The 12230-nt window shown below is 38.2% G+C and overlaps 1 protein-coding gene across 3 annotated transcripts in view; it reads right to left on the bottom strand.

Moving 5' to 3' along the window:
• The window catches only part of PHACTR1 (phosphatase and actin regulator 1), a 320720-nt gene extending 308967 nt beyond the window's left edge, over positions 1–11753 (bottom strand). Inside the window, exons 1-2 of one of the 3 annotated variants that reach the window (XM_060774826.2) lie at positions 11669–11753; positions 9100–9236 (exon numbers count right to left, since the gene is read on the bottom strand). In XM_060774826.2, the coding sequence (XP_060630809.2) occupies positions 9100–9178 (79 nt within the window). In that variant the 5' untranslated portion in view covers positions 9179–9236; positions 11669–11753. Of the gene's footprint in view, positions 1–9099; positions 9237–10742; positions 10876–11668 lie in introns of those variants that run through there. The other 2 variants (XM_060774825.2, XM_060774828.2) reach the window with 2 other exon arrangements.
• Between the last annotated feature and the right edge of the window lie 477 nt (positions 11754–12230).

Here is a 12230-nt window from a genome sequence, read left to right on the forward strand (position 1 = left end):
AGAAGCGACTTGCAGTTTCTCAAGTCGCTTCTGTTACGATAACAAACAAACAAACCAAACTCAACCTCAGAGGAAGGCAATGGCAATCCTCTTCTGAACACGTCTTGCCAAGAAAAGCCAATGATATTTTTACTTTAGGCTCACTATAAGTCAGAAACAAACAGCAGAACCAAAGATTATGTATTCTGCTGCTATCATATTGTAAGCTTGGGAAGATGCTTCGTACTGTGGTTTAAAATATAAATAGACAGCAAATCTAGCTTTTGCACACCTGTTCTGGTTTTTATGATTGTTACAATTTTTAATTCTATTTTCTGCACAAACTGTTCAGAGCATGGTAATGATTATTTCTGCACTACTGTTAAATGTGTTTTCTTTGACAAATATCGTCTTAGATTCAGACAGAAAAATGCTTTCTACTCCTGGAAACATGGCATAAATAAATGTTCTGTGATTGTTCAAGTCGTAAGCCAAATCTAAACTTGATTATGTTTCTTCTCCTCTTTTACAGGTATGTCCACATTGTGCATATAAATGCCTCAATTTAACAATGCAGATTCTTGCAAGGAAATAAGCTACTGCTGATATAGATATAGATGAATATCCGAATGCATTGGTATCACTCATATTGTAGAGTCTATCCATGGCTCATCCCATGGAGGAATGTGCTTTGGACCACAATTCTGGGGGGAAAGTGAGGTATAAGTAATCATAAGCATTTTAAAATCAGTCATAATCATAATACTTTTTCATGTACAAGGGTTGTCCAGAAAGTAAGATTACAAGATTTTTTAAAATAGAAAGAATGAATATATTTTAATAAAACTTACATGGATTGCAGCATAGGTATTACATTATTTTTACACATAATAACCATTCAGTTCAATATACGTTGTCATCCATGGGACATGTTTTTGATGCCTGTGTCAAAGAAGTTCCCTCTGCCTTTTTCAGCCAGTTCATCACTTCGATTTTCACCTCATTGACATTGAAAAGGTGTTTTCCACCAAGGTGTTCCTTCAATTTAGTGAACAGTCATTGGGTGCGAGATCAAGGCTGTGAGAGGGATGGCTTAAAACATCCCAATCAAATGAAGCCAAAAACTCTTGTGCTGCATGAGTGGTGCGCAGACGCGTATTGTCATGAAGGAGACAGATTTCCGCCATCAGCATCCCACGATGTTTGTTTTGGATAGCTCTGCGAACTTTCTTCATGGGCTCACAATATATTCCGTACCCATTTTGTCATATGCTGTCTTGACATTATGTCGTCTCCATAAACTGAAACGATTTTGTGATGAATCGCAGCGGCATCCATGCCCTTAGCATTTAGGTAGCTTATTACAGAACAAACTTTGCACTTGGAGGGAAATGGAATGAGGATGCTCATCTCTAACCTTCACCACAATGCCAGTCGATGAGCTACTGATGACTGGCACTGCTCGTTCGTTTCCACTGTCTTCCCGCTACACAGCAATGATACCACTTTCCCCATGAAAATTCCCCATGAGAGCTACGTTGGTTCCTTGCAACCTTACTTTCCAGATAACCCTCATAGATGGGGATATGCATCCCTCATGAAACTCCACTAGTTGATATGTGCATCTAGATATGCGCTGAGGCTATTCTGGAAGTTGTTCACTTGAGGTTAATTGTATTTGCCATTGGGATCTCATAGTTTCAATAGTTGCAAAAGATTTTATCCTCAGAAATATTCTTGTTCAGATATTGAAAACATTATTTTTGGGTTAGAACTCTCAGAATCTCCCAGCCATTACAGCCCCAAAACTAGCTTTTCCAAGCTCTGCCTCTTGCTCCCCTTTGGTGAATGGCCTCTTTTAAACACAGGTTAGATATTTAACCTTTTCGGTTCTCATGGAAGTCTTATCTGTTACTTCTGGGTGAAAGCAATGTTGAAATAAAATGTAATTTATGTTAAAGCCTGCAGACTCCTAAACAAATTCGGAAGAGTACTGCATTTGAAGATGGATGGCACATGGGGATTCCTTGAATGCATAAATATATTAAGGCAAATGCTATTGCAGATATCCTTAAAAACATTAAAAAAAGAGAAACCAAACAGTCTTAAGCAAATTGATGTATCAAACACTTAATGTTTATTAATAATGTGTCTATGACACACACATTTAAGATTATCTAAAGGAATAGATACACATTCGATTAGAAGAGCAGAGCAGCTGTTCTGAACTTTTGTTCAAAATGCAACATCATTCTCCTTTCTCCTTCCATACTGCTTAGAGAGCACTACTGATAGACTAAAGGACTATAGCCAAGGGCTTAGTTATTATCTCCTAATTGATTTGTTTGATTCCTTGCCTCTTCTATCTCCTGGACTTGTACACCTCTCCACTCTGCCTATTATCTCCCAATTTCCCTTTTCCCCTTCCTTTCATTGCTCTTGACAGAGAATTTGAGCTATAAAATCAATTAGGAATCACCTCATCCTCTAAAAGGTGACTCACCTTTGCGACCAGCTGTACATATTTTGGGGCATTATTCCCCAAAAGAATTCACTGTATTTGAGGGATTTATCACCTCTTTTTCAACTATTCTTAGTATGGTTTTGAGAAACTCTGCTTTCATTCATCTTCCTGACCCTTGGGAGGCAATCACAATTTTTTCAGGGCTGGGATCATACTGCATTTGCTGTTGTCAGTCCAACAAAATATTTACTTATGGAATGTAATTTTAATCTGCTATGTTTTAAATTTGTTTTATTGCTTTTATTTGTGTTAATATGTTTATATGTTTTAACTGTTTATAGTTTGATATGGCTTGTTTGATAGTTGTTTTATGAGGCGGCATTGAATTTTTGCCAGAGTTTGTAACCTACTTGAGTCCCCTGTGGGGTAGGGAAAAGTGGAGTATAAATGAAGTAAGTAAATAAATAAATTTCATAGTTCCTCTTGCTGGGTGCACCAGCTTAAAAAGATTTTTTCTTATTTCATGTCAACTTTCATGTGCCTGTAGAACAGTGGTTCCCAACCTCTTTTTGATCAAAGACCACTTGATCTGGGACTACTCTCCAACATTAATACCAAAAAGGTTACAAACCAGTTTTTGGTCAATTTTAGATTAGGTTGGATTATTTGTGGTGCTGATTCAGAAAATTACATTGGATAGGCCACATCAGCTCTAGTTTCTGATACAGAACATATGCTATCCAGTAGTTGCCATCTGCTCGCCCACAGAAAACCATATTTAATAATCTAGAGCTGATGCGGTCTATCCAGTACAATTTTCTGAATCAGTACCCCAAATAATCCCAGGAGCAGGCATAAAATGAGGACACCAAGAAAAAAATTATTTTGGTTGGGCTCTGCTATTATCCGTGGATTTTGTGACGCTCATGTACAAAAAAGAAGGTGAGGGGGCTGAGGTTGAAAAAAAATACAAAAAGCGGAGTGTGAGACCCAAGAAACTGTCCCTAACAGCTCTTTGCCACAGGTGCATGACCATGAGGAAGGGGGATGGTCCATGGGACGTTGCACATGGAACAGCTCCACTCAAGGGGAGGGAGGAGGGGAAGCCTTTCGTGGGTAGTCAGCTTCTCGCCTCTTAGCATCCCAGTTGCCTTGGCACTATAAGAGAGTTTCATGAGACCAGTCACTCTTGTTGCAACGGTGTAGAAACTGTGAGGTTCTGCGCCCTATTTTAGTTCTTGCAGACCACTGGTGGTCCACAGATCACAGGTTGGGAACGACTGCTGTAGACGAACCAAATGACCCAAGCAGTTTAACTTTAAAATAATTGAAAAGAATTTGTGTCTGACTTATAGGCGAAAAGCACTTCAACTACCTATAAATATCGAAAACATGTGTTTCTTTGTGTTTAAAAATCCTATGAAATTTTCAGCTGGGGGGGTGGGGAGATTATTGAGGTGCACCTTCTAAAAGCTAGTCTTTGGAGATATTCACACCTAGCTCCAGCAGAGAAGAGCTCTTTGCCCCACCCCAGCCATTCCACAGATATATAAACCCATTGTCCTAATTCCAACAGACCTCACTACCTCTGAGGATGCTTGCCATAGATGCAGGCGAAACGTCAGGAGAAATGCCTCTAGAACATGGCCCTATAGCCCGAAAAAACCCACAAGAACCTAGTGATTCCAGCCATGAAAGCCTTCGACAATAGTTTGGAGATATCTTTTGGACTAATTCTAATTGAGATATCAAGAATTTTAGTTTTTGTCATGTTGTTCCCAATGCTCTTCCTTCCTTTACATTTACTAAGGGTATGTGGCAATGCAATCCAATGCATGCCTATTTAGTAAGCCCTACTGATTGTATGGGATTTTGATGTAGAAATCCTAATGCCTCCTACCCTGTGAAGAATACAGTGGCCACTTAAAAATTATCAAAAAGAAGAAAGGCATCACTGAAACTCCAGAGCCGTCCCACACTTCAGGTTGTGTGGGCAGCAGACTAGTTCCAAAGTGGTCTGCTGTCCACTTCCTTAAGCTGCAGTCAGATCAGGGTTAAAAATGTCATTTCCTAATTGATTCTATCATAAAAGCATGGAGAAAGTTTCTTTTTTTCTTTTTACTTTTTACTGGACATCCTGCCAAACATTTTGTTATAGTTTTTTCTTTAATATCTTATAAACTCTCAACGAAGTCAACAGAGTTTGTGGCTGCCACAAAAACCAAGTTTCTGGAGTATAAAAACTATTTTCAAAGTAAGTACTGCACAATTAAACCAGGATCAGAATTGTTTTCAAATTTTGTTACATAGTGTAATGCTTGTTAAAGTGGATAGCTATAAAAAAAGAGAAAGATCAAATTGTGACTGGATTGATTCAAACCTTGACCCTGGGTTTGAAAGAGCTGAGCAGGTCTGATAACAATAGGGTCCTTCATTCATTCAATTGCCAAGAATGAAAGTTGACTTGATGCCAACAAACAAGAAATATGTTTACATTTAATAACAATTGTTCTCATTTAAAAAAAAAACAGATTAAAGGATTAAAAATTCCAGTAGTAAGAAGTATTGCAAAACGAGAAGAGGAACTCTAAAGTGAGGCCTGCAACTCTTGCATCTCAGCAAGGCAAATAGTATATCTTTGTGCAGGGATGAGAATGTACAATTGTACTTCTTTTCCCTCCTTAACTGCTTAAGCTTAAGGGGCAAAAGGAAAGGGCCTGAAGCTGTTAGGAATTGTGGGAGTTGAAGTCCAAAACACCCGGAGGCCCAAAGTTTGCCCATGCCTGCTTTTTATGGATACAGTCGGTCCTCCATGGCTTAAGTTTTTTGGGGGTGTTGAAAATATCCTCCCCCAAAAAACCCTCCAAAAAAGCAAACTTTGATTTTGCCAGTTTATATAAAGAACGACATTTTACAATGCTATTGTATATAATGTGACTTTAGCATCCGTGGATTTGGGTACCCAATTTAGTTCTGGAACTAAATCCCACCAAATACCAAAACCTATCTGTAGTTCTTTACTCTTTCCTTTTCTTTCTGAATATTGATTATACTGTTGCAAATTCATTTGTCTGTATTAAACATTAATATATAAAATATATTTTAATAAAAGGAATATTTGAACCATCATTGGCCTTAGTTAAAAAAGTATTAAGGCGAGAAGCTGGAGTTTCCTCTCTACCATGCCACCTGCTGGTGCAAAGCAATGGAGATGAAGACGAATGCTGCCTTCTGTCAGCCATGCCCTTCTCCATAGGGCAAGCAGGCCAACCTCTGCACAGAAAAGTAAGTGGTTAAAAATGGGACATCAAAAATGGAAAGTTTTTTTTTAAAAAAACACACCTAGGAGTGGGATATTTCAGCCTCCCAAGACATGCTACCATTGACCTTAAAGTTGCTGTTGTGGAGCAAATAAACAGGAAGATGGAGGGAGAGAGGAAGAGAGTTGCAATTTATCAGAGTTTAGAAACAGGAGAATTGAGGCTTTTTTTTAAAAAAAAAACATGTGTTAAGTGACCTACTTAGCTCAGTTAAGTTTTTATGAATAGCCTGTGTTTAACATTATAATTCTTACTCTTGACATTTTCTACACTGAATTTCCACTTGACTTCTCTATCTACCATTATTTTCTGCAGCTGACGGGCTTTGAAACCGTCAGCTGCAGAAAATCTTGTTGATCGAAAGGTTGACAGTTCAAGCTTGGGATGGGGTGAGCTCCCAACCGTCAGCCTAGCTTCTGTTCACCTAGCAGTTCAATAACAGTAATGTGAGTAGATAAATAGGTAGGGGGGTAATAAAAGGTGCCTATGTGGACATGCTGGTGATTCAGTCAGGAGAGCATCTAAAGACAACAAAGCTCCTCAACATGGAAGATGGAGTGACAGCACCCCTCCCATGGATAGAGTCGAGCACAGCCTCCAGATGTCTGAGATGGAAAAACACGAGAAGCCTGTTTATGTACTGTCTGACTTTGTTAATTGTATAACGGAATTGAATGTTTGCCGTGCATGTGTACTGTAATGCCCCAGAGTCCCCTTGGGAAGAAAGGTGGAATATAAATAAAGATTATTATTATTATTATTATTATTATTATTAGATAATCCAAATAATACTTCAAGTATCTCATGATGTAGGCTCCAGTCTTGCTATAATCTCAGCAGATGCATCTCCACTGTAGAATTAATGCAGTTTGACATCACTTTAACTGCCATGGGAATCATGGGAGTTGAAGTTTGGAGAAGCATTGACACTCTTTTGGAGAGAAGGGTAAAGACCTTGTAAAACTACAGTCTCCTCATTCCATAGCACTGAACCATGGAAGTTACAGTGGTGTCAAACTACATTAATTCTACAGTGTAGATGTGTCTCTATTTTTGTTTATTCTAGCATCGCCATAACAAAATTATTTATGAGCATAGACTAAATCTGAACTTTTAGATTTCAATTTTTAGCATGAAAAACAATACAAGAGGGATTAAGACTCTGTAATTGAGAGGAGCTACAAAGTATACATGAGTTACTGCTCGATTTATGTCTTTTCTAGCATCAAATATCAATGTGATCATTGATATATCTTGTAGTTATTTGTGTAGTATAGAGTAAGCAAAACAAGAACTTATGTTTTAATCATTCTGTATGTATCAAGACTTTGGCTTACTGATAAATGGATTTTAAACCATGCTGGGACTCTACATAGACTATATATTTTCAGGCTGGAAAAGGATGTCCACATTGCAATTGTTTTCTTCAGATCTAGCTTTATTACAACATAATATATCAACAAACTCATTCAATATTATAGGCACATCGAAATATATCTGCAAAGTAAACATCAACACTTTCATAGAAGTGCTACCCTTTTTTTCCTTCCCAACATCTGAATGGATGAATAGTAATGAATTAATGTTATTTCTGCCAAGAACCACAGATGGGAGAAGGGTGTACACAATTTTCAATTAATCTATTAAGGGATATTGCAGCTTCCTCTGGAAAGGGAAGCTCAAAGAACAGAGGACAATTATGTGATCCACTATTTTGTTCTTGCCAGCTTCACCATTTTGGTCTCTTCCTAAAATGGATGGATGTTCTTTTGGTACATAGTGTGGGCAGTGTAACTATGCTGTGGGATGGGAAAGCTAGAAGAGTACAAAGATAGACTAATGACGCAATCCTGAGCACATTTTCTCAGAAATAAGCTTTGATCCCAATCCCAATATTAATGCAACACAGAGTTTGGCTCTTACTGTCAATATATATGCCTGGAAATGGGCTCTAAGTGTTTGTTGAAGGACCAAATAGTGGGTAGGGTCGTGAATTACCCAGGCAAAGCCTATTTTCCACAACAACGCCATCTCATAGTATAACCATTTTTTTCCATTGTCTTGAGAGGACAATTAAATGCAACTGGAAGTTTTTATAGGTAACCTGATAGCTTTTTTCAATAGAAAAAAATCATTAAGGCACAAACTATCAATAAAATGATATAGTGGAGTCTTGCTTATCCAACATTCACCCATCCAATGTTCTGTATTATCCAATGCAGTCTGCCTCCCACCTGGATCAACAGCTGTTTCAATACATTGTGATGTTTTGGTGCTAAATCTGTAAATACAGTAATTACTACATAATGTTACCTTGTATTGAACTGCTTTTTCTGTCAATTTTCTTTTGTAAAACATGATGTTTTAGTGCTTAATTTGTAAAATAATAATGTAATTTGATGTTTAATAGGCTTTTCCTTAATCCCTCCTCATTATTCAACATTTTCACTTATCCAACATTCTGCTGGCCTGTTTATGTTGGATAAGCGAGACTCTATTGTACCACTTTGTACACACTGCCCCATTTAGTATTTCATTCAAAGCCCACAGTTATTATATCCCAAATGTTTTTGTTGTGAGGTCCAATTATGTTTTTTAATGGCCGTTGATGAGTTGGGGGGGGGGGGAGGCTCATACCATGCATTAAGAGTAAATATCAGGAGCCATATAAACCTTTCTTTAGAAGCATCACAGTAAGTGAAAAACTTATGCTGATCTTTTCTTTCATGAGAGGCATACTCCTTGGTATATCACACTTCAGTTCCTACTGACGATAGCAAAGGGCTGGATAGCAGTTTCATTCCAACAACCACAGGCCACCAGACTGAGTAATGTTGAGCAAGCAATGCAATGGACATCTACAAAAACATTATTCTCCATGAAGTCTTAACTTGCTCTGTTCTTCCTCCAAAGCCTTCTTTGAAAGATCAGATCTTCTTGAAGTCACTCTTCCTTCCTTCTACTCCCGAAGATTGAAACCTGACATCTGAACAGAATTCTGAACTTGATGTAACAAGAAGATTTCCAGTTTTCCTCTGGTATCACCATTTTGCCTAGTTTCTTGGATGCAGAGGGATGTAGGTTCACACTACATGTCACACTGGGAGAGCCTTGATTTCCCATTGCTTAAACATGTTAAAAGTGAGGATGTGAGTCTCAAGCCACAGTTTGGGAGCACAAAAGCATAGATTAGGAAAACAGTAGTTCTATGAGCAGTTAAAATCAGGGTGAATTACTTTCTCCCTTATGCCTCTTCCACCAGAGGGCAACGGTGCCCGTACCTTCAGCATCTTAGCATGTTAAAACAACCACCTCCACTATCTTGAAATACATTACCTTGTGCTCCTTGGCTGTAAAACAACCGGTAGGCAGAATCAACATCTAACAAGTAGTTCATCTTGAAAGGACTATCCATTTTGGAGGACTTTAGCTGTCGATTCCCCTCAGGTTCTCAAAGCGTTGTAGTCTACTTCCTGAAAAAAAAAAAGAGAAATGGGTAGGTGAAATCCTAAAACTTATTAAGACAGTGTAATTTTGGGAATAAGTGGTAGGAATCCTGCATCATTTTCCTAATCTCTAGTATCATTCCCAAAGGGATTCATAGATGGAGATACACACATTATTTCCTGTTTTGGTATTTTAGTTCAGGGCCTTAAAGGCAACCTAGAAACAAAACCAGGTCAGCCTGGTTAGTTGTTCAATGAATACTTAGTATCTTAGGTTGTATTTCAGAGGAAGAAACCGTTAAAAACACCTCTGGATGGCCAATTGCAACATTCACACTTGCCTTAAGCAGACAGAATTCTTTCTCCAACCCTGGACATTCCACAGATATATAAACCTAACTTGCCTAGTTTCCAGCAGACCTCCCAACCTTTGAGGATATCTGTCATAGATGAGGGAGAAATGTCAGGAGAGAAAGCTTCTGGAACATAGCCATACAGCCCAGAAAACTCACACCAACCCATCTCTGGGTATTCCTTGCTTATGAAAACTCTATGAAATTCATGGGGTTGCCATAAACTAACAGACTATTTGAAAGCACACACACTTTGTTTATTTGATTGCAAGCATCCTTTTCATCACCTGTTGCATCCTATCACTTATAGACTTGTGAGTTGTATGCTTATAATACTAGAAATCTAAACAACGAGTGATCTGTAGGCATTACTGCAATACAAATGATAACAAATGTACGATGCATGAAGCATTCTTTTCTCCTTAATCTAACCATATTAGATTTATTTTGTGATGGAGATGAATGAATCTAGATCCTTTTCTACACTGCCATCCCAAAGTATCGCCGAGAGTCAAGATTAGAACAACTTCATATTGCCAGCCATTAAAATAAGGTATACAATGATTATCATTGCCAAACTGTCAAAGATTTTCATGTAAACTCCCCTTGCCAGGATACCCCTGAACTAGAGTGCAAAAGAGTTGTAGTAAAGAACCTGGCATGCAAGGTGGATTGCAAGGTATTTGGCTGTTACATTGGTTATCACTGATCCCCGGTCATTTTCAGTTTCCACTGATTCCCAAGTTTCCCTTGAAAACAGTTTTATTTCATGTTAAGAATATAGCATGCAACAAACATTACAAATAACCCTAGATTTTACTACAAGCTGAGAACCACAGAGTTGAAAGGGACTGAATCAGACACCAAGTCCAAGCGCTGTTATTAAAGCACTAGTTTAAAAAGGCCACCCGGAGCTATTAAAAAACTTCAGTTACACTTGATTTTAAAAGAACGATTTTCCTTTAGCATTTTTTGGATGGGGGAGATACATGCATTCATTTAAACATTTAACAAAGAACTGTCTCCTGTTAGATGACATTACAATCCCCCAAAACACAAACATCAAATTTCTCTTAGCGAGACTGCTTTAGTATTTGTAAGCTGTTAAGATTCAGAAAAGTCCTGCAATTCTTCTGGATGGTTTTTCTGCAGCATCTACAGAACGTAGAATAATACTTACTGCAAAAGTATGTATCAAGAGATATGTCCTGGTGTTGAAAGGTCTTGTTGTTTCCAGTAAGAGTTCTTTTGATCTGGCTAGATGTCCCCCAGTGTAAGCAAATAATTTTGATTGTTTGATTGGAACTCTGATGAATAATGTATAACATCGACTGGACTTCTTTTATCTGATACCAGAACGGCCAAGGAGATGTTACCAAGCAACCGAAGGTGACACTTCCCTCTTCTCTACACCCACTCACCCTCTTTTCCACATACGTAGACCACCAGCTCTCCATTGCACACAGCCTTTCCTAAGGAGATGTTTTTAAAAGGCATATTCTGCTTATTTGTTCATAAATGTGCTTTTACTCCCTGTTACATTTCTGAGCTGTTCTTGTTTCCATCCAAGCCAATAATTTTTCAATTTTTAAAAAACAATGCTGCAATGATTAACTCATATTACTTTCTCTTGCCTAATTGTTTACTTTCACCTGCTCACACTCCCTCTCCGCAACTCTTTAGCACAAAAGCAATGGAGCTAAAAAGTTATATTTCAGTTGAATGTGAAGTAATGAATAACAAAATTAAATGCTTCAGTGACCGACTCTGTCTGATCAAGTGCTACCTGAGTTGGTTCAGCTCCTTCCCCTGTGTTTATCTCTCACTATTCAATAATATAATGGAGAAAGGTATGTGCTAAATGTTTCTGCAATGCTGACTGAGCACAGAGGTTAAGACTTTAGCACACGTTACAAAATATTCACCTAGACTATGGAAGAAGGGAAATAAAATCTGCCTCAATATACTAACAAGCTCTGCTAGATAAAGGCTACCTCATTAAGCTTTTCTAATAGATGCATTCCGATATGGTTTAGCAGCAACCTATACATATGAAAATACAGACACAGAGACAGACACATCTGCGTGCAGAGGAAAGGTACTTACCAAAATCACAGCCCTTTTTGCATCGTACTGTATACCGTGAAGTAAAGCTAAGCAGTGTTTAGAAATGCTGCTAAATCCTAGCAAATCAATCCTAATCTTCACTGTGATCTTAAAGAAATTGTTGAGGAGGGGAAAAAGGTAATCAGCTCACTGTTTATGGTGATGGATTTGGATCCCCTTTCCACCAATGTGAGAGGAGCCCCCTTTTTCAGAATACATTTGACGGCTAATTTAAGAAAAAGCGCAAAAGGGAGGGAGAGAAGCTTTATTTTACTGGCTTATCTGTTCCCCTCCTGCTACCTCTTCAGTTTAATTTGCATTAAAAATTATTCCTTTCTCTCTTCCTCTGTTCTGTAAAAGGTGTGGAATATTTTCTAATCACGACAAAATGTGCTGGGTAGCTTGAAACAGCAACCCCACTTCTCTTCTGAGCCAAAAAAAACAGAATGAGTAATTATAATGGGTAGTTATTTTCTAGAACATAATACAGTCTCTCTCTCTTTCTCAAAATCACTTGCAGTTTCTTTTTCTCGTTCTCCTCCCTTTGGAGGTGCCTGGCAAA

This window comes from Anolis sagrei, chromosome 4 (assembly GCF_037176765.1).
Source record: "Anolis sagrei isolate rAnoSag1 chromosome 4, rAnoSag1.mat, whole genome shotgun sequence".
NCBI classification, from domain to species: Eukaryota; Metazoa; Chordata; class Lepidosauria; order Squamata; family Dactyloidae; genus Anolis; species Anolis sagrei.